Source organism: Callospermophilus lateralis, chromosome 10, assembly GCF_048772815.1.
Source record: "Callospermophilus lateralis isolate mCalLat2 chromosome 10, mCalLat2.hap1, whole genome shotgun sequence".
NCBI classification, from domain to species: domain Eukaryota; kingdom Metazoa; phylum Chordata; class Mammalia; order Rodentia; family Sciuridae; genus Callospermophilus; species Callospermophilus lateralis.
This window is the reverse complement of record NC_135314.1, coordinates 65,625,302-65,649,048: the sequence shown is the minus strand read 5'-3', so window position 1 is coordinate 65,649,048 and position 23,747 is coordinate 65,625,302. Positions and strand designations below refer to the sequence as shown.

At 35.7% G+C, this 23,747-nt stretch overlaps 1 protein-coding gene across 15 annotated transcripts in view; it reads left to right on the top strand.

Moving 5' to 3' along the window:
- Phldb2 (pleckstrin homology like domain family B member 2) overlaps window positions 1–23,747 on the top strand; it is a 105,148-nt gene that overhangs the window by 54,681 nt on the left and 26,720 nt on the right. For 6 of the 15 annotated variants that reach the window (XM_076869079.2, XM_076869078.2, XM_076869073.2 and 3 more), the window contains exons 6-10: window positions 9,375–9,503; window positions 14,994–15,149; window positions 16,087–16,197; window positions 20,214–20,303; window positions 23,528–23,671. In XM_076869079.2, coding sequence (XP_076725194.2) covers window positions 9,375–9,503; window positions 14,994–15,149; window positions 16,087–16,197; window positions 20,214–20,303; window positions 23,528–23,671 — 630 coding nt within the window. The remainder of the gene's footprint in view (window positions 1–9,374; window positions 9,504–14,993; window positions 15,150–16,086; window positions 16,198–20,213; window positions 20,304–23,527; window positions 23,672–23,747) is intronic. The other 9 variants (XM_076869084.2, XM_076869083.2, XM_076869081.2 and 6 more) reach the window with 4 other exon arrangements.

Genomic DNA, 23,747 nt, shown 5'->3' with positions numbered 1-23,747 from the left:
GATGTTACACTGTTCTTGAAAAACAGTCTTAAATAGAGTCTCAGCACTGCTTGGCAGCATGGTTATGATTCTCACATAAGCTTGTTCTGCCATTTTATGACATAGCTATTTTGTACCTTCACTTTCTTCAAATCTCTGGCCCATTTTCCTCCCACTGGCTTAGAAATGATCTCACCACCTGCTTCAGTGAGAAATTGGAAGCATCCAGTCTTCTCACTACCAAGGAAGGTGCTCTCCTCTCATCAAAGATCAGTCCTTATGGATGTGCTCAGAGTGCCATCCCATCCCACTTTCTCAAGCCTTCAATCAGTCCTTCTGCACAAACCCTGCGAGCTTATTGCACTTTGATGTTGTCATGCCATCAGTATCATTTAAAAAATTATTGTCATTTAAAAATGAGCTACTATCCTATAATATGAAAATAAATTTCTACCTTATCTCTCCCCTTTTTGCCATAGATAAACTTTTCAAACAATTTTATGGGTACACTGTCTCTCTTCTCCTTCATTTCCAAATTAACCTTTCTTTTCATTACAGTTGGCTTAAACCTCCACTAATCCAATAGTTTTCTCATTTTAAGACTATGGAAGGCCTCAGTGCTTCCCAGGCAGCTGGTTGCTTTTCAGTTCTCTTGTGATCATACTCCTGAGCAGCATTCACTAGAGCGGACAGCTCCTATTCTCGGCTCTTTCTCCCTCCTCCTCATCTTTGCTCTGTGCATCACCCTCTTATGGTTTTCCTTCTATTACTCTTCTCTCTCTGATCATACACATGTCTCTAGCTCATGATGCTTTTCTGAACTTCTGACTCATCCTGCAGTCCCCTGACATCTCTACTCAAGACACTGCACAGTTATTTCCCATTGAACGCATCCATAGCTAAAGTCTGATCTTGACTTTCTGCTTGCCTTCCACAACAACCTGCCCCAAACTGGTCACGGTCCAGTTTTCTCAGTCTAGGAAATTGTATCTCTGCCCTCCAATGGGTTCAAACAGAAATCTAGAAATTGATCTTGACACTTCTTTTCTCCATCACATACAGCTGATTACCAAAGTACATCTCAATTACTTCAGTGTTTCCACATGTCCACTAACTGCATTCTTTCCTAAATCATTGAGGTCTCTTCTTTAGTCCTTTTTCAATGTTTCCCCTCCAATCTATTTGCAGCAAATGAAACATGGTGATTTTTTAAAAAAAAAGGAGAAGAAGAAAGAAAGAAAACAAATTAGAGAATAGAAATCTTTCAGTATAACACTCTGGATTGTGCCCCATTGTACCCTATGTAAATCTAAATTCCCAGCTGTAATCTGTCACTAGTCTTTCTGTCACCACCTTTCCCATACTTCACACCATCCTTGCCTTGGCCTTCTTTTTATTTGTTCTAGGATCCATCCTCAATCCCATCCCATCACCCTCGGTCCTTCACAGACACTGTTTCTCCTGCCTGGGATTTCCTTCTGCACACTCCATGGTTTCATTGTCTCTGCTTTCAAGGCTAAGGTTCCCTGTCCATTTTTTAGAAAAGCTTTTCCAGATCTTTCTAGTTGAGATTATATTCTCACGGCTGTTCTTTTCAGACCTTTTATTTTTCATATTTTATAATTTACATTTGTTTTGGGAGTACTGACTATTTGTTTTCCCTTCTAGCCTGTGAAATAGAAGAAGGCATTGTGATCCACTGTTTATCCATCTTGTAGTAGGTGCCAAAATACTGCCTAGTACGCTTTGGGAATATTGTCCTTGGATTCTCCTGCTAACGGCTGGGCCAGGCTGGGCATTGCAGAAACACAGAGCCAAACACCTGCCAAAGAGCTATGTGTGGCCAAGTTTCAGGACAGCTGCTGTGAGCTGCCCAAGTGCACATGCCAGGGGCCCTGTAATCACATTGCCAGTCAGCCAGAGCGTAAGACAGAAGGAGGAAGTGGCCTTTGCCCTTTGGATCACGTTTCCCTTTCCATACACCTGTTGCTGTGGTCAGATATAAACTGTGGAATGAGAAGAGCAAAACCTGAAAAGATATCCCTGCTGGGCAAGTTCCAGTTTAAATGTTGATAGTACATCCTGTCATATTGTCCCTAGCTTTTTGTAGACAAGGCCTGTAGCCTCAGAACTTAAATCTTAGTGTAAAATTATTGGCAGTATTTCCTTGGTTCTTGACAATGGTCTCTAATGTTATTTCTTTTAGTGGATTTGGAACTAATATTTTATTTCACATATTTGGTAAAAATTAATACATATTATATGTGATTACCATTCATTATGACACATAAAACACAAACCATAGACATAATTATATATATACAACATCAAATATAGACAAGGTATTTTATTATATATTTATTGAACATTTTATCAGAGGTTCTGTGGGCTGGCCTTTTGCTGTCACAAGCATGAATAAGCCTGTTTCCATGTGACTTCAAGTTAAATGCCCCCCTATGTGCTGTATTTTCAGGTAGTAGCCATATCTCCAGTATAAACATGAATAAATCCTGAACAAATATGAGTGTCTGATTTGAGCATAAACTCAGAGGGGATGTTTATTTAGAAAAGCACTAAGTGAAGAGACCATCAAGTGAAAGGAGAGGAGAATGTTAACACTGGCCTAGTTTTCTGTTTTAGTTTAATGGTTTGTTGACAGAGTTAGGGAAGCTACCAGCCCATGAAGCCCAGTTCCGGCAAAGTCTTCCCTTCACTGCCACTCCCCACTCCAAGGGCAAAGCCCAATTTTAGTACCTTCTGAGAAAGTACAGACATGTACATCTATTTATGTAGGTTTTCTTTCATAAGACAGGTTGTCTGTTTCTGACTACATTAAAAATTCAAAACTAAAAATAGTTTTTCAGTTTCTGCTAGGTTTGGATTATCTGTTTCATCTATGCTCCTTTAGCACATAAAAATCAAAAGTCAGTTGTGCCAAAATCAAATAAAATGCTTAAAGAAAGGTTCTGCTTCCATCCTCTTACTGAAGTCTTTCCATTACCCAGATGTTAATCATAAAGCTTAAACCATCCTTTTGTAAATATTTTATGTCTTTACGTGGATATCTTATGATATTTCATAGTCACTCTGGCCTGCACACTTGTTTAGCTACCCAGAATTAACTATGAACTGAAGGTTAGATTATTCTCCATATGATATATTCCTAAGTGAAGTCTGAAATTTTGACTTCCTAGTTTTTCTACATAAGCATATATTACTAAGTAGTTAAACCGTATTCTCCATGACTATCTTGCCCAAGTACCTGTTACTTCCTCCCCCTGCTTCCTTCAGAGCCAGGGGAAGGCAGTGAGCCTGGCCCACATTCCTCAACAAGTGTTCGTGCCTCCCAAGTGCAAAGCATTTGCCAAGGACCCAGCCCTTCCCGTGCCTCTTTCTTACATTTCAAAGTTAGCTCCCTGGCTAGAGGAAGTGGAGCTATATCGTGGGATTTGGGGATTAAATCAAGAGGATTCCAGATGGAGGTTATTTTTTCTGATGGTTGCTTATTTCATAAGTCTCCAGTGTTCTGATTTGCCATTTTTTTCTACAGTAAACATTCATCAATTGTGTAATTAAAATGTCAAAGCCAAAGAAAAAAATATCCTCAGAAATAGATAGAAGGATGTACCTCTTTAAGGAAAAACAATGGATTCCCAATTTATTGACATGGGTCCATATCTTTCCTTTGTAGTTCCAAAACCTGAAAAGATTTTGGAGAAAAAGTGTCTTGTAAAATTGACTTTCATAAGTGTAGCTACAGAAATAGTAATATGTTTTATTAGAGGGTATTGCCCCAGACCTCATTGGAAATGCCATTCAATATGTGCAACATGAACAATGCTGTCTGCATAAAATTCAGAATATCCTGAAATTGAAAACACTTCTAAACCTTAAATCATGGAATATGCATATATACAGATCATCAAAATCAATACATTAAACATGAATTTTTTATACATCAACTATATTTCAATAAAGCTGTTTAAAATAGTTTTAGCAATTTCATTCACAATAGCCTCAAAAACAAACAAAAAACTAGGAATAAATCTAACCAAGGAGGTAAAAGCCCTCTACAATGAAAACTATAGAACATTGAAGAAAGCACCAGAAGATGGAAAGACCTCCCATATTCATAGATAAGCAGAATTAATACTGTTAAAGTGACCACACTACCAAAAGCAGTATAGAGATTCAGTGCAATCCCCATCAAAATACCAATGACATTCTTCACAGAATTAGAAATTCTTCACAGAATTTAGGGAAATGTGAATAAAACCTACACTGAGATTTCATCTCACACCAATCAGAATGACATTCATCAAGAATACAGACAATAATAAATGCTGGAGAGGATGTGGAGAATAAGTAATATTTTACACTGTTGGTGGGATTGTAAAAGTACAACCACTATGGAAATCAGTATGGTGGTCCCTTAAAAGATTAGGCCTGGAACCATTATATGACCAAGCTATACCACTCCTCAGTATTAATCCTAAAGAATTAAAGTCAGCATGAGAGAAAAAGGGAAAATACTGGTGAAAGATATTGGCCAAATTATATTGCTATATTGTGTACATGTATGAATGAGTAACAATAAATCCCACCATTATGTACAATTATAATTCACCAATTTTAAAAATTGTGGGAAAAAAGTTTTAGGGCTATGATTGTATCTCAGTGGTAGAGCATCTGCCTAATATGTGTGAGGCTATGAGCTTGATCCCCAGCACTGAAAAAACGGGAAAAAAAATCAGATTAGTACTTACAGATCTAAAATAGATGACTCATCTTTGAAGCTATGGGGATGTCTGCCTTCCACAAGTTTTAATAACTTAAAGAAAAGAGACTATTAGGTATATGGAGAGGACTTTGGGTTGACTTTCCCTAAAAATAATGACTTAGGGACTACAAATTTTAACACATTGCTGCATCTGTTCCCAACCTAAGTCAGAGTTTCATGAACAGGAAGCACAGTTATTTTTCAATTTTAGATAAACAGAAAATAAGATTTTTTTATATGTATGTCCCAGGCAATATTTGGAACATATTTACATTAAAAGATCATTTCTTATTCATCTGAAATTCAAATTCAGTGAGAGGTGTCCTCTCTTTTACCTGGCAGTCCTTCAAGCTAATAAGTTAAGCCTCTTTTCAGGATAACCTTGAACCATCTGCTTAGTATTTCATGCTTAGATATGATAAAATGATTATTACGTTGGTATTAAGGAATTTTGTGTGGGTGTAGCATTGGAATTCACAGAGAGCCAGAAAGTTAAATTTTAGTTTCTTCCTTCAAGAATACTACTGAGAAGAGAGAAAACTTATTTATTATCTTCTAACCCAAATATCTGGCAAAATAAATAATCCTGTGATGAGCCTTGGACATTTATTCATTCAAGATTATTGGCAATTCTTGGATATAAGTTCAAATTATTTAGGGTAAACTTATAACCACTCCTAATTATTACATCAGGCAGGCACTCTGCATCTGAACTTGAAACCTATCATCTCTTGATTTACTAGCTGCATTTAATTTGAATGTAAAACAATTTACAGTTGGAGTACTACTTGCAATAAAGGGCTTTTATACTATGAAGAAATGGCCCTAGGCACTAAGAACAATTTTTGATGGATCTTGAATTAATGTCTTGTGTCAACATTAAAAAAAAAAAAATCAAGTCATAATTGCCGTGTCACTCACATAATCTCTGGTGGCTGTCAGTAGTTCTCAATCTGGCTACCTGGTGTTAAACTTGGAAAGATTTTTAGAATGCTTGTGACAGTCTTTATGCTCCATATTTGTGACCCAATCAATACAGGTGCCTGGAACGTTGTGTATGTAAAACCTCAGGTTATTCTAGTGTGCAGTCAGGGTTGGGAATCACAAATCTAATAGGACTGTGCAATATAAGGAGAATGCTAAAATTTCCTCCTTTCTCTGCCTCTGTTCTTCTTTTAATCTTTGTCGAATAAATGAACAGACATATCACTATGAAAGCAAGCACAGTGAGCCATCTGTTTGCTTGGATTCTGCATTCACCAGTTCAACTAACCAAGTATCAAAAATATTAAAAAAAGAAATCCATACTGAGCATGTATATACTTTTCATTATTCCCTAAACAAGGCAGGATAATAGCAATTTATATAGCATTTACATTGTATTAGGTGTTATAAGCAATTTAGGGATGGTTTAAGGTATATAGAAAGATTTATATATAGGTTATATGCAAATTTTATGATACTTTATATAAAGAACTTGAGCCTTCACAGATTTTGGTATCCTTGGGAATCCCAGAAATTAAAATTCCTTAAAGACACTTAGGGACAACTGTATATAACCATTTTACATACTGGTTTATACTTTAATTTATCCCTGAGTAATTTATCATTGGCCATGCATAGCTATAGAACTTTAGGAATATTAGTCTTAAATATACAAAATAGGCAGAATCTCACAATAAGTTTGTGATCCAGCTGGACTTGCCAGTACATCAGGAAGACAAGGCAAGGCAAAAAAAATAAAAGCAGTTTGTCTCTAGGGAAGTCCATTTCTATTCCTGTTTTGTAAGTGTCCCCTTGTACATCTGTATTGTTCCAGAGTACTCCAATTCCTTATATTTCTTCAACAAAGTGAAATTTTTTAAATTTAATAAAAATGCATTTAAATTCACTAAAAATGCATTTAAATTCACTTATTTCCTGAACGTACACTTTTGAATCTTGGAAAAAAAAAAAATGATGTTCTCTCCTACTTTGATGTTTGAAAAATTTCATCTATAGTTGCATCTATAGTAGTTGGGTTAGGTGAGTTTACCAGTTATAATCTGGAGAAAGAGAAGAACACTCAGTCTTAATATTTTATGTGTAAAAATCAAGAATCCCTAAACCATCCAATGCTATCTATAATCCATGTCTTTTACCTTCACTAAAGATAGTGATGTTTCTCCTCTAATTAAATGTTTGCCTCCAGCTAATTTTCCTTTGAAAACTTCCTGCATGATAAATAGAAGAGAGGAATATCAATTTCCTTCTGGCTGGAAGTTATTCCACTTCTGGCTCTCACAGGGATAATCTCACCTCTGTGGTCCTCTGTGATTTATGACGCAGCCCACCTGCCACTAGTCCTTCTCGCATCCTTCCCCTTTCACTTCCTTTGCCCTCACTTTGGCCCCACTGAGCTTTTGCTCTGAGACCAGGTGCTGGTCACAGCATTAGTGAAAAACCACAGAGAAGCTGCCGAAGGCCCTCATGGTGCTTGCTTGCATAATTCTCTTAACTGCCCCCTTGTATGGGATTGCGAAACGCTTTGAGCACCTCAGAAGGAAGGCACTGTGTAAACATGAGGTATTTTTTTTATTAGTTGTTTATTTGTGTTCATTTTTAATGATTTAAAAAAATGAAAGCCTCAGAGAGCTACTTTGGTAATTTCTTCAAGGTTTGAGATCATGTTTTAGGGCAGTGGCTTTCCATAGTTCTAATACTGCATCAATGTTTTCTGTAAACAGAACTTTAGGACTTTCCACCTATGATTTTAATTGTGATGATTATTTATTTTTAAATTTCCTGTTTAGAATTTAAATTGTGGCAAAATCTGATGATACCATATTTAGAAATAGGACTCTTTGGGGATAAAATTCTCTTGTGTAAGAGTGCAATCTTTGGTCCATATATAGAGAAAATAATACATTTTCTTAGCCAGAAGTCAACAGGTATTCTGTATTGTTGGTTTTATTTAGAGGAAAACAATTCTGAAACCAAAGGCTAAATGATTACATTGAGGTACTACTATATTCAGTTTTCCTATGGATTAACTTTTTGGAATTCTTTTTTTCCCATTAACTTAACCTTTGCGTTCTCCAGCTCTTGCTCAATAGGTGTGCACACTGAACAAACTTCCCATTAAAAATTGGACAAACTTTCTTTGTAGACGGTTTAAATTGTTGTAGAATCATTTTTTATTTATATATGAAGCAGAATTCTCAAGTTTATTATTTCTGGACTTAATTATTTGGGGAGAAAAACTGCAACTTAAATAAATATTCTTCAAATAATCTGGAAATTTTAAAATTAAGTCAAAAATGGAGGCTTAAGTGAACTAGTATAGGTATTGAGTGTCATACAGTTTTAGATTCATTGTCAAGAATTCAAATGTGTGCTAACAGGAAATCATGACTATTTGGATTAAGAAATCAGAGTAGGGATAATTTGATAGGGCTATTTTAGAACTTTATCCTTTAAAAATTTCCTCTGTGATATGTTCAGAAGCTAGTTTTCTTTCTACCAGTTTCTATAGAGGGAACATAAGGAAAGTGAGGTGGTCATAAAATCATCATAGTGCTGCATAAAATGCTTTACTTTGGAATGAAAGAGTTACACATGGAGAGACTCATGCCTAAAATTTGCTTTAAAGTGTTCAGAGCATCACAAGTTGACAAGACTGGCACTAAAAGAATTGAAGTTTTATTTTTCCGTTTAAGGGTTGGGCACCAAGTCAGGATAAGCATGGTGCTACAGTATGGACCTGTTATATCCTGGAGTGTGCCTAGGGTCACTTTGGCATGTGTGGCTTGGCAGGGATTTAGTGTTACCTTCTTGTTCTGCTCTTATTTCTCCTGGTGTCTCTCCTTTATTTCACAGTTTGTGTTTTTCATGTTTCGTTTTTATGCCATTCATTTTAAGGAAGTCTATGTTTCCACAATGTCACAGTTGTGCTGTGTCCAAACTGCCTCCTAACCCTTCCCCTTGCTATTTTGTCAGTGTTACATTTGTACCAGCTCTCTCAAACCCTGAATTGGATGCTATCCCTGAGATAAGATTTTTTAATTGCTTAAGCTTCTAAAGCTTTTCAAATAGCTAGAACTATAACAGATGACCCCGGTATCAACTAGTGCACATAGCGAGACTTTGACCTGAGAACGTATTTCTAGGACTTGCTTAGCAAATAAATGCCTTGAGCAAATAGAACCATGGGATAGTACTTTGGTGTAAATAAAGGCCCGCTTTTTCTTGTCTATTCCCTGACAAGTGATTTTTGCAAGGCTAGCTTCTGAATTTGGTTGGCATTTCTTTTGTACTTTGTTGGCCATGGACCAACATTCAATCTTAACTATTGCTTCCCTGCTTTTGTAACAGGGTGGCAGGAAGGAGGGAAGGAAGGAAGGGTGGGTCATTGTCAATACCCAATTAAATGGGCTGTTTGGAGAATGCACAATCTGGGTCCCCTTGTCTTAACTTCCACTTATATCCCTTTATTGTAATCACTAACAAGCTGTGTTTCTACATTCATAGAATATCTAGAGTTTGTGTATGTTTGTTATTCTTGGAAATGTTTGCTAACACCCTGCTTGGGGTATGAAGGTAATTTCTATTCTATTTTCTGATTTCTGAACTTCAGGAGAAGGTAAAGCTTGATGCTGAAAGGGAAAAACTAGAGAGGCTTCAGGAGCTTTACTCCGAGCAGAAGACCCAGCTGGACAATTGTCCTGAGTCCATGAGGGAACAGTTACAACAACAACTGAAGAGGGTCAGTAGCAAACAGGAATGCACCCATTGTTTTTCTTTTTTTCTTTTTTTCCCTCCTAATTAAGTTCCATTTACCTATGGCTTCCTACTTTACATAGGATAAATTCTTAGCTCTAGTCATTATATACTTTTAAAATAGGAATATGCATGCTAACAGTAAATATTATTCCATACTAATCAGTTAAAATATTCCCTATTAGAATCTTTCTTCTAATTTATAATGCACAAGCATTTCTGGATTTGTTTTTTGTAACTAAAGAAAACTCATTCCTGATTTAGGACCGACACCAAAATTGCAGCGTTTAAATCAGCTAGCATCTCCCTTGCCCCTTCTGATGTATTGTACTATTTTTCCTTGATTTTTTTTTCTTAGTGGATTTTATGTTCTCTCCCCAAATTATTTTATTCTGATCTGCCCTTCACCTCTTTCCATTGCTTTGCTTTTCTATTTCTTCCTGCTGATTAGTAACATGGAACTCATTAGCATGATTACAACAGTCAAACACCAAGAATCAAGACACAGGGCATTAGGAATGCCCTCAGCATCTTCTTATACAAGCATCCTATTTTTCAAAATACTTATTACTACTTAAATTTTCTCAGGTTGAATAACCTGAACTACCACAGTCAGAGATGGCTGACTGTGGTAGCTTCTACCACTGATATTGAGGTCTACTAATTCTGTTTTCCAGAATTTCTACAAATTCTCCTATCCTGAATGTTTGCAGTGTTTAACACAACCATGCTGTTTCTATTCTGCAAAGGAAGCTTCCTAGGTGGATAATTTTATAAACACGGACACAGCCACTTAGTATTTTATACTTGCTTGACAACTGAGTTTGTTTCTTCTGAACAGCAGCCCAAACCAACTTTGATCCTGGAGCAGCTGTTATTAAAAGTCTCGCTCCTCTAAAGGAGTCATATAATAGTAATTTGTCCTAAGTGAGTAACAATTTATGATTTCATGAGTCAAAAAATGAGGCTAGTTCATTTGTTTTGTTTGTCCCTTCTTGTCAATGAGCCGAGTTAAAATGTCAGTTGACACCCTTTTGAAAAATTTCAAGATGACCTCTAGTACAAAAACACTGATACATCTGAGAACATAACTGGATAATGAAAAATCACAATTAAAACTAATGTATTGCAGAGGTTGAGAGCATCTTAGTAAAATATCCAATGTAGATAAGTTAAACATCAGCGTAATAATTTTAATATTTATTTCTTTCAGTATTGAATCAAAGACAGTTGTGACAATTGTGTCTTCCTCTTTACTCATTTTAGTAAAGATGAATTTGCTATAAGAAGATAAAACTTGTTGTCTCTTGGTGTCACAATTCTCTGGAAATTTTGTGATAAAAACGATTGGAGAAGACTAGTATTTATAAAAGTATTTCAGTTGGTAATTGTTTTGTTTATCCCACTTAACAGAAGAGGTGGGAAACCTGAATCTTACATTTGTTTACTGTTTTTCAACTCCCTTAAGGCTAATGATTTTATGCAGTCATTGTAATTTTTCATTTAAGGTCAGCATTGTACTTTTATATTTTGTCCTTTCTTTCCTCTAGTTGCCCTTTTATTATTTGTATTCTTTATAAATGTTGCTTCTAATAGAAGCTGATAGGTTCTATTAATAACCTGGACCCAGTTTAATTTAAATAATTACTGTATGCATGATCTAGATTTTGAAGAAGAATTCATAAATTTGCATGTGTTCTAAGAATTTTGACTGCAAAAGAGGAAAGGAAATAACGCAGACAGTCTGTTCCATTAACTGAAAGCAAAGACTCTTTCCCTTTCCTCTCCAAGCAGAGTATAAAATTCTTATCATCAAGACTCCTTTCCTTAGCAGAGATGACTGACTGTCATATCTACCACTGATATTGAGGTTTACTAATTCTGTTTTCCAGGGATGATGACTAGCATAACTCTTCACCAGACCCTTGACTCAATCAGTAAAACCTTACTTATTTCATAAGAAGCCCATTTATATTAAGAACTTTCTGTGGTATCACACTTACTTCCCTTTAGACTTTGAATCTTCAGAATACCATTTCATTACCAAGTTTTTCCAAAGGCATTTAAACCAGATGTCATGAAACTTATTTGATTATGATTAACTTCATTAGGTGGCAAGTCACATAGCATAAAAGTACATGAACAGAAAGAAAATCATTTCCTTAAACTTCATGTTCTCTTGAATACTTAAGCTGTAATGATGGAATGATCTTGTGCATGCAACATTTTGGACTTACAACTGGGTTTTGTACCTCTGAGTCATTGCTTTAGAGTCAAAATATGGTTTTCAGTTGGTGTTGTCATCATAGCCTATGACTGGCATGCAGTCAGTATGGGCTCACCAATCCCGGGATATTGGCAGTGTGGAAAAGAAAGCTGATGTTAAAAGTGACTCTGTCATTTGCCAGGATAGGGCCTGCTGTAAAAAGGAGGTGACAGATACATGGAAGGGGCAATGTACCTCTACTTTTGATATTTCTCGACTGAATTGTTGATTTTGGTCTCCTGATTTTGTTTTTAAACTCTACCCAGTGATCTCCACAATTAGGAAAAACACTTAACCCTATCACTGGCTTTAAAATCAGTTTATCCTTCAGTCTTAGAAAAGCCATTCAATCTCTATAGGCTTAGTATCTCGGTATAAGAAAGAGGAGGTTGAACTATTGTCTTTTTCATATTTTAAAAGCATGTAAAATATTTGACTTTTAAGCAGAAGATGGAGAAAGGTTAACAAAATGAGCCCCATTTATGTTTGCGTCCAGTGTTGGCCTTAAGCCACCATGAGGTTGTTTCTACAATTACTCCTGGCCATACCACATCTATTCTCTTCTTTTTCTTCCATTAGGCAAAGAAAACACAAAGATCTTGTATACATACTTCTGTTAAATAAATTATCCAAAAAAAAAGTTACTGGAAAAAAATTTTTTAAAAAAAGGAATTGCACAGAATTTTCTTTCTTGCGGTTGTTTTAGTTCCTTTTATGCTGGCCCCCAGAGCTTGCCAGTCAATAGAGATTTATAATGTCCTTTTAGTGACTAAAGTTTATAGTTAAAATTTTCATTCAACTTTTCAAGTACTTTGAGCTTCCTGTATATATTATTCTGTCTCAGTTAAACTAGTCCTGGCCCCCAAATTCCATTCTTTGAATTCTTATTCTTATCTAAAATCTTTTAAAAGTTTTTATTCCCCTTACAAATAGTTTTTCTTTCAAAGTCAAAGTTTATAGACACGTGTTTGAATGATTTAGATGGCTTGGTTAGATGATTACACCACAGAGTCCAAGTGCTGAGCTTGGCCTAATTTCCAGCTTTCCAACCTAGTGTGCTATAATTTTTATGCAATGGTTTAAATATTTGCTACAGATATTTACTACAGATAAATTAGTGAGTCTGTGGCCTTCACGCTAACCAGTTGTGGAGTAGGTGAAGGCCTTACATAGAGTACATGTGTGTATTGTGAGCCATATGCCCACTTCTGATGAAGATTATTTATAAACCAAAAAAGTGTTTAAATTTTTTTTATCTCAGTACTCTTTAACCACAAACTAAGCTTAAATGAAAGACCTGGAAAACTTGAGTGTGTATGCCTATATAAGAAAATATATAAGCTGGTCCACTATTTCAAGACTGTGGATATTTTGTTACAACATGTAACACTTGAGTTGTCTGTTATTTTTTTAGTTTCCTTCATTAATTCATTCATTTAGAAGTTATAAACTTGAAATGTCTGATAAACAGCAAATGTCAACCAAAAACTTCAAATCAAGACCACATTCTTTTTGGCCAAATAAAATGTAAAGAAGTGTAAGAAATGCTGAATATATTCTTCAAATTGTGTTTTTCCTGCTCTTAAAATTGGAGAACACACAGTCTGTTGCTATAGTGTTGACTGTAATTGCATGGTAGCTAATAGCCCTTCTATGAATCATCGCTAGAATATAATTCATTGCAGAAGATAGAAATATTTTCCATTTGACTAAAAACCCTAATTTGTCATTACTTAAAAAGTAGAACTAATTTACCATACAATTATTTTCCAGTTCCCTTTAAGGTTTCAAACATAATGAAATGCCCTGATTATTTTAGCTATGTAGAGCTAAGAGCCACATAGCCCAGCTACCTCTTCCTTTTGCCCATAGATTATTTAAAATTTTTATTTTTAAAAAATTCATCTACACATAACACTTTTATTATTCTATCAGAGACTCCAAAATTAAATGGGTGTTTTAAAATTTATTTTAAAAAGTGTATTGGAGAATATTTTATACAATGTGTAGTGATCTCTTGCATGAATGCAGATACACTAATAGCATTCCTGTCTTCAAGTATCTCATAGATTGAAGAATTCCTATTTAAAGCCATCTGATTTTCATGTTGATTTTCTTTAAATGTCTTAAAGATTATTCTTAAAGTAGTAGTGCTTAACTTTTTGAGTTGAACTTGTGCCTGATGAAAGCTTTTGTTCTACTCTTAACCGTTTAAAAAAAAATTATGTGATTTTAATGGATTTATAAAAGGCTACTTTGAAAATTTGATCTCCAAATTTTTAATAGAATTTTTTTAGAGCAGTTGTAGGTTCATAGCAAAATTGAACAGAAGATAAAGAGATTTCCCATAAGCCCCTTCCCCACACATGCACAGCCTCCTCCATTATCAGTATTCCCCACCAAAATGGTTCAATGGCTCACAATTACTGGACCTATAATAGTACATCATTATCACCCAGAATCCATATCCAAATGATTTTGATTGCTTATTCCTCCAGAAAAATTATTTGAGCATGCATACCCTACATATATAAAACATTTAACCTATATTATAAATGTATTTATATATTTGACTGCAAAAGAGGAAAGGAAATAATGCATGCTCAAAGTATAAGTTTAAAATTGTGTATATGTACTATTCTACTGGTATGAATTTTAGAAAATATTTATTAAGCAAAGAAAATAAAACTCCTCACATTCCACTGCATTGTGCTGTGTGCATTTTGGGTATATGAATCCTGCTTAGAGAATTCTGGCCTGAATTTTGATGAATTTTGAATTATTTAATCTCCATACTAAAACCTTATATAAAAATTGTGGGGGAAAAAAAAGAAGAAGAATTTGCTTGAGAAACTATAGCTTACCTTTGATCTGCAGATAATGTTTAGGTTATTTGTTGAATTCTTTTTATACTTCACTATCCATTTTAAAGCTGCTTAGTAGATTTAAAGCAAGAATTTCTAAAGCATGGAGCAATCTAAAACAGAAGGTAAAGTAAATGCTGCGCTTTCCTGTGGTGTCCCCTTCAGTTCCACTGTAGAGGCACTGCTCTGGAGTTCAACTCCAAATGAGAGGATCATCGTATTCTAACCCTGGTCCATGTTATAATCTAAAGTTATCTTGGACTATGACTTTTCATAATCGTTTCTTAATATTAAGAAGGTTGCAGCCATTCTGGTGTGTCATCTTTTCATTCCCTTTTCTCCAAAGGATGCTGACCTGTTGGATGTTGAAAGCAAACACTTTGAAGACCTAGAATTCCAACAGCTTGAGCATGAAAGCCGTCTGGATGAGGAAAAGGAGAACTTGACCCAACAGCTCCTGCGTGAAGTGGCTGAATATCAGCGGAACATAGTCACTAGAAAGGTACCTTTCCCAGGTGATGTTTAATGTGAAAAATCAAGATATATTCCTCCTGTGTGACAGAAAATAGCATTCATATAGCTATGGTATGTGTGTGTCTTTGTATCTGAATATCTTTGTGTGTTTAATCCCATCATATTTAGCATATATGGAGCCTGCCATATATATGGTAAATGGGGCTCTGAACACGTTACAGTCATCATTACATAATGTTGTGGATGTATTCATGAATAATACCCAATTTTATCTTTATGTAAAAACCAAGTCTAGAAAATCAGGAATTCAGATATTTGTTTTAAATTACTTCCTATTTAAAGCACAGTAACTAAATTCAGAATAATTCCATGAACAAAGTTTAATTTGGAATTTTCTGTTTCCATTGCTAAATAGTTCCCCAAACTGGCAGATAGCTTATTTATTGTTAGAAACGGTTCAGTCGAATACTATGCAGATTACTACTAACTCCACCCAACACTTAGCTGTCCTGTCCAGAATTTAGTTTCTATTCCAAAATTCAGAACTTCGCCCCAGAACTCTAACCTGATAACACTGAAGGATAAAATTGAGGGAAGGATGAAAAAGTGACTTCTCCAACTCAGTTTAAATAAGAAATGCCATTGTTATCTTTTCCCAATCAGTCATCTTCCCAAATGATGTTAAAAATTAATTGATAGTCTAAATCAAGATTTCCTGTTGATTTCTGGACTCTTCAAATAGAATTTAAATCACTTGAACTGTATTAACCTTAAGAAAGACATTGAACTTGGCAGGTCAAAGTAAATGCCTCCTTGTCTCTGGGTAATACCAACTGCCTATCACCTACTCAAATGTGGTCACCATTATTTCAATTGTAAAGGCCTTCTCCCCCTTTCCCACTACAGACTGGCAAACCTTGGAATGTCTAATGGGCACCTTTCTATGATGATCTTCTTTCCTATAGGAAAAAATTTCTGCACTGAAAAAACAAGCCAATCACATTGTTCAGCAGGCTCAGAGAGAACAAGACCATTTTGTAAAAGAAAAGAATAATTTAATAATGATGCTACAAAGAGTAAGTATTTCCTGTTCAGCACTGGTTATAACAGAGCTTCCAACTCAGGGAAGGTTACCTCTTTCTAAGTAAATGCCCTTTAAAAGTGAAAGCCTTCAGAATTAAGGAAGATTTTTGTGTACAGTTTTATTTAATTTTCCACACTAGTAAGCCAATCCTTTGCATGGTTAAAATTCAGCAGAAAATCTTTACTTTTCCTTATTTTCTTTTCTTAAAAAAAAAAAAAAATCACATTTTCCATCAAATAGTTAAAATGTATTCTAACACAAGTTTAGGGTAGATTTAAGGGAAAATATTCTTTTCACTGCTGTCAAATATTGTGGCTCAGCTACACTAATGTTTTGAACTCCAATTATTTGTGCATGTGTCTTCCTGGAAAATGTCACATTGGAGTTAGATTGGCTTTAGTTGGGTTATTAGACACCCCAGGTGACTTGGTTAGAGGAGTAGCAAAATCATCCTCAAAAAAGGAACCATGTCCTTGTTTGTCCCAGGACCTAAAGTGACAAAGGGAGTCCTTCAGCTAAACTCAGTTAAAAGCAACCTGTGTCTTGATTTTCTGACATGGTTCCTAGTGTAATTTCAACAAACATAAAAGTTGATGGGTCCAGTCTCAAGGTTGAGCCAAGCATGCAGGCCACTACCTAGGAAAATAATGTTTTGGCTCATGGAAATATCAGATGGACCTAGAATGGGATACAGGAGGAAGACTAAATCCAGAATGAGAATTAGGGAAAGAGGCTGTACTGTGACTTCACATTCCTACCTACAAGAAATGAACATTCCTGTCTAGTTCAGAAAGTCCCTAAGATCCATGATTCTGGTATGAATCTGCCGGGGGTGTCTATGCAGAGCTCACGGGTTCCTGACACTGTCCTCCTGTCTTTCAGCAGCTAGAAATCTATAAATGGAGACTTTTCCATCCCAATCCCCTTCCCTGCTTTGTGGGGGTAAACTCTGTTGCCATCAGCTTCCCTACGACCACTTTACCTTTTGTGCAAATATTCAAAGGTATAACAAATTAGCATCATATGTATTTAAGTAGCTGTTGATGTTTTAGGGAAAAAAAAGAGCAAAGAAAAAAAATTTCTAAGTGGTAGGTCTTTAAAAAGGGGTAAGCACAATCACAGATATGACAGTTTCTCATTAGAAATACAGAAAAGAGAATTGGATTGTAAAACACATAGACCATAAGTATTAATATTTTTGTTTTTTCTAAAATAGCCTATAGACATTTTAATCCAAATCAAATTCCAACAGGTATTTTTTGACAAACTGGGATTAATATTTATCCTCATATCACATATACAAATCCATCATTTCATGGATTCCACATTTTACCTTTTTTGTTAAAATGTATTTGTAATCCCAAAATCTATACTTGTAGTCCTTTTGCAGTCATTCATAGACATACACAGACCAGTGGAAGTTTTGAATCACCTAACATGCACATTCCCAGCCAGGGCTGAACGAGGCAGCATCCAATCTCACCCTTCCAGTTCTCATATTGTAAACAAGTGTCCTCCTAGTAGACCACTTAGGGCTGTGATTTCCCCCCCTTTTTTTTTTTTTTTTTTTGCTTTTAGTTGGTGATTTTGCTGTTTCAAATGGCTCCCAAGCATAATGTTAAAGTGCTTCTAGTATTCCTAAGGGCAAGAAGGCTACTGTGTCTTGTAGAGAAAATACACACGTTAGGTGTTTCGCTTGCATGAGTTACATAATAATGCTGTTGAATTTTGTTAAATGTTAATTCATCAAGGACATATACTATAGAAAGTGTGTTCAAACAGAGACACACATAAAACAAAGTTATGTATTGATCAGTTTATGAAAATGTGACCAGAGGCTCATAGGAACTTAACCCTGGATTTCCTGAAGGAACAGTGGTTCAGTACTTAACCAATTTAATGTTTGTGGCAACAGTAAAGAATGTAACAACCACTGATGTGAAAATTGGCTATATATGAAAATGCAAGGAGCCTAGAATAGCCAAAGCAGTTTAGAACAAGAGGAACAAAGTTGGAGAATTTTTACTACCTGATTTCAAGGTTTACTATAAAGCTACAGTATTTAAGATAGTATATAGTGCAGACATCCAGATATTCATATAGATCAATGGAACTGACCCTAGAGTACAGAAATAGGACCATATTATACAGTCTATTGATTTTTCACAAAGTTTCCAAGATAATTCAATAGGAAAAGGAAGTCTTTGCAACAAATTATGCTGGATCACCTGGGTAACCATGGAAAAAAATAAACATCGTATCCTCATATCACATATATAAATTAATTCAAGAGAGATGACAGACTTAAGAACAAAAAATTAACATGATAAAGATTCCAGAAGATGGCATGAGAATACAAATATATCTTCATGATCTGGTGAAAGCAAAGATTTCTTACAGGAAATGACAAAGGACTTGAATCTAGAATATGCTAAAACTCCTACAACTCAATAATAAAGAATAAACATCAATACTTTAAAAAAAAGCAGGCAAAAGTCTTAAATAGGCACTTCACAAAAGAATATATACTTAGAGCCAGTAAGTCTCATTGAAAAGTGTTCATCATTAGTTATCAAGGAAATATAAATTTAAACAACAATGTGGTTCCATCTTGCACCACCTAATATGACTTAGGTGAAAAAAGTGAAGCTTTCACATGTTGGCAAGGACATGAAGCAACTGGAACTTTGAGGCATTGTTGATATGAGTGTGAAATATACAGCCTTTTCAGAGAACTCCTTGAAAGTTTATTTTATAACTTTTACTATACACCCACCCTTTGACCCAGCCATTCTACTCCTAGCTATTTACATACTAAAAATAAAAACATATATTTACCAAGAAAATGTATCAAGACTTTTTGAAGTAACTTTTTTTATATATTAAACTGAAACTAGAAACAAAGTAAGTAGCTATCCAGAGGGGCACAGATAAAGAACTCCTCACCAATACACAGGAGTGAACTACCATTGCTACAACATCACAGAGAAAAAGAGGGCAGTACAGAAGCATGCATACAGTGTGGCTCATTTATGTCACGTTGAAGAACAGGCAGAATTAGTGTAAGGCTATGGGAATTGGAAGAGTGCTTGCTCATGGGTAGGGTTGACTGGAAGGGGGCATAAGAAAACATCTGGGTAATGGAAATGCTCTTTATCTTAGTTATGATGATCCATTTGTTAGAAGCCATCAAATTATTTTTTTATTTTTTAATTTGTTTTAGTTAGTTATACATGACAGTAGAATGCATTTATGCACTTTGATATATCATACATAGGTGGGTATAACGTCTCATTTTTCTGAGTGTACATGTTGCAGAATCATATTGGTCATGTAGTCACATATATACATACAGTAATAATGTCTGTCTCATTCTACATCTTTTCTATCCCCACATCCCTTTCTTTTCCCTCCCATCAATCAAATTATTTTCTTAACAGTTGTGTATTTCACTGTATGGAAATCATACCACCAAAACTAATGTGACCCATAAATAGTTTTCCTAAAGTTTGTTTAATACTGGATTAATTTAAATGGATCATAGACCCAACTTCAAAAGCTAACACCATAAGGTTTCCAAAATAAAACCTATCTGTGGATTGTGATGCTACATCACCTGAAGGTACACTATTACCTTTTACTTAGGAGGATAAAAAAATGATTTTAGAAAATATACAAAAGACAAGGACTGAGAGGCCCTCTGGTGTTCCTCCCTCCATTTTTGGTCCAACTAGAACACCCGACTTATTTTTTTAAATATGCTTACACTTTGTAAAATTAATCCTGAATGGAAGGTTATAGAACTAAATATAATTGAAAACAACTCAGGCATCATGTAGCTAGCAGAAGGTGAGATATATACTAACAGGAAGTTCTGACTGAGTGTGAGGAGGGGAGGTGGAAATGGGAGGAGCATGCAGGATTCTGATGTTCATCTCTCGCGCAGTCTCTGTGCTTCTGTAGCACCCAAGGTCAACTCTGTGCTTAACAAATTTTGTGTTCCTTCAGGAAAAGGAAAATCTTTGTAATTTGGAAAAGAAATACTCCAGCCTTTCTGGGGGAAAAGGGTTTCCTGTTAACCCCAGTACGCTCAAAGAGGTAAGCCATGATTCTTCCTGTCCACTTAGAAAAGAGGAGCTGTGCCTCAGTGTTGTGTGACAGGCAGAGGAGCAAAAATATTACTAACCTAAGAGATGTAAACGAACACCCAGTGCTTGGATGGTTTTCCTGCCTCTCATCATTTGTGCTTTGAGAATTCCAGGGATAATCTTTATGTCCAATTCACTGTGCACGAGCGTGAGTGTGTGTGAGCGTGTGTGTGTGTGTGTGTGTGTGTGTGTGTGTGTGTAGTTTGCTTGGAATTGACATTGTGGAGTAACTTGGAGTTTTGAAATTTTTAGGATCTAGACCAAGATGAGTCTTCCCTTCTTCTCTTTCCTCCTTTCAATCTCCTTCCCCTTTCTTTACTTCTCTTTCTCTGCAGTTTTATACAAAAAAATGTCCCCAAACATTTAAGAAGATTGTTTGCTTTCTTTCTTTTCTTGAGCTCTTTCCCCCACCACATGTTTTCTGCTGTTTCCTTCCCTGAATTGGGAACCTTTGTTTACAGTAGGCTGTATTTATCCCTAATCTATTGTTCCCTAGTCCCCAAAACTTCTCTTTCCCAAATGTCCTCTTATAAAGCTACACTGTCTCATGGGTAGAATATTTTAGCTCTGATTTGGAAAATTATAATGCTGACTGAGAAAGAAATCATTTTCTTTTATTTGCATTTACAAGCTCAGGAAAAGGTTAGCTTCTACATAAAATTTTGCATAACCAAAAAAATTTGCTTTTGTTTATAAGTTACTTATCAAAAGACAGCAGAGTTAGGAGTTTCTAGACAAAAGATTTTTTTTTTGTAGGTGTATGAAGTAAATTGCTCAACACAATAAAAGTGTGAGTGTGTACTTCAGAAGCATTTTTTTAAAAAATATTTCATCAGACTATTATTTTTACAGTTTGTCTCCATTATTCAGAACATGGAACTGGCAGGTTCGATGAACAAAGGGTGGTTTGTAAATGGAGTGTAGTGGCATAAGATAATGTCAAGGAGGTGGTCAGGAACAGGCCTTATGAGTCATGTTGGTGAAATGCAACTTATCTTAGGTGTGATGGGAACTCCTCAAGTGGCTTTAAGAAGGGAGGTGACATTATGTTAAAGATCACTCTGGGCTGCTAGTGAATACTGGATCATGAGGAGTTGAGGAGAGGCAGGGATGCTAGCGTGAAGATGATTGCAGTTGTGTAGCCTGGAGATGGTGGGGCTTCAACTAGAGCAACAGCAGAAAGGTGGAGAAAATGAATTGGATTAGTATATATTTAGAGGTAGAACTGAAAGTTCTTGCTGATAGATTATGTGTACGGATGAAGTAAATAAAGGGAAGTGTCAGGAGAGATGCCAATTGCATCTTGAATAGTGAGGTCGATGGTGAGTACCTTTTCCTGAAAGAGTAAATTCTGGAGAAAGAGTAGGTTTAGGAGGGAAGATTTGGAGTTTGACCTGGGCATTGTGAGTTTGAAGGTCTGTGTCATCCAAATGAATTAAGTAGGTTCAATACTTTATCTATCAATAGAAGAATAAAATTTTTCCTTTTCTACTAATGAATTGGTCTTTTTTTTTTTCTTTTCTGCAGACCATGGTTTCAAACATACATTTGGTTTTTGATTATTTGGGGCATCTCTGCCACTAGTGCTTATTGAGCAGCTGTTTCCTCTTTTATCTACTAAGCAAACTTGACTTCTGTTTTGATTTTTTTTACTGTCTTTTTGCATTCTCTTTCATACTCATATTCTCTCTCCCTCCCTCCCTCCCTCCCTCCCTCTCCCCCCTCCCTCTCCCCCCTCTCCTTATTTTTTACTTTTGAGAAGTGATATTTATAACCTAACTCCTTAAAAAGTGCTTTTGACAAGCAGCATACATTTTTGAAGCAATGAATTGTATTGAATTGAATTATATCTTGGCTTTGAAACACTCTATCAACTGAGCAGAAGAATAGCTCCATGTTGTTAATTTTCTTTTTGATTCATTATCACAGGCAAAATGGAATTTGACAACTTTGTTGACTACTTCCTTTCTTCTGTTTAATCTTACAACCTGGCTCTTTCTGAAGTGGAAGACTTTGATAGATCCAAATTATAAAAAGTCAATTCTAGTTTTTTCCACTTCGTTGTAACTATAAGTTCTCTGTAAAAACTTTGATTTCCTTCCTGGACTTTTCGTTTCAACAGCATCACATCACAATGCCATATCTTTTCTAGAGTCAGTTTTTGAAAGGATTGATGGGTTAATAGAAGACACTGAGTGTTAAATTTAACTTGCTTTTAAAGGAGTGTTATTTTATGCTTTATTCTTTTCTCAGATTGTTTTATTGGTATGGCAAAAATCATAAGTGCTCTGTGTAATTCCTTTACATGATAATTTACAGGTGCCTTTTCCACAAATAAAAATTCAGGAGTTCTGATTTTTCAGAAAGTTTGATTCATATATCTTCTTTCAGTCCAATCAAAACTGAATTATTGAGTTTGAAAGTAACTGGAAATTCTCTGTCCTAGGGATAGAACTGAGAGCTGGAGAAACTACCTTGAATTGAAACACCCTCCAGTTGCAACTCTACCTTAGAGTTGTATGTGTGTGTTTGTGTGTCCGTGTGTATCTGTATTCACTTGAATGAGAAGATAGTGTCCTTTTTATTCTCATGTGATTGAGATGCTCAAAAGTTAAATTCCATTACAAATGAATTACTGTTTTATAAGTCTTTTCTTAGTGTAAACCCAGTATCCCTCAGCCCACTTTTATGACCCTCTAACTCATCAGGAAACAGCAGGTTCATCAGGAACTAAGGAGGTTCAATATTAAGAGTAAAGATTTGTGGAAAAGGCTCTTGAATCAGGCAGTGAGTGATTGCATTATCAATTTTGTATCTCAGATTTTTTGATGTGTGATTCTTTCAATGTATGTGTAGTGACAACCTCATTCCATCCACAGAATGAATCCTGATGCCTCTGGATATTTTGAATTTGAAGGTGTTGGGTTATTGATAATACAGTCATTCTGATTTCACCAGAAAATTTCTGTTTAATGTTTGCAATGCCATTTGTCAAGATTAAAACACCATAATTCCATTTTAATTGCTGATTATTTCCTTGATGAAACATTTGATCGTACCCAGATAGCTGGCTGTGCCGCTCTCAGCTAACTCCATTGTACTGGGAACATTAATACTCTCGCATGCCTCCGCTTTTGCTTTCTGTGTGTCTAATTTCTGAATTCCTCCTTTTAGGGCTATCTCAGTGTAAGTGAAATTAATGAGCCATGTGGCAATTCCACGAATCTGTCCCCTTCCACTCAGTTCCCTGCTGATGCTGATGCTGTTGTCACTGAGCCCGCCTCAGCTGTGCCGGTGAGCCAGCCACAGAGTACGGAGGTGTGTTGGCATGACATTTCATTCATTCACTGCTTTTCCTCATGTCAAAAATTAACCCACGGTTAACTGAGAATAA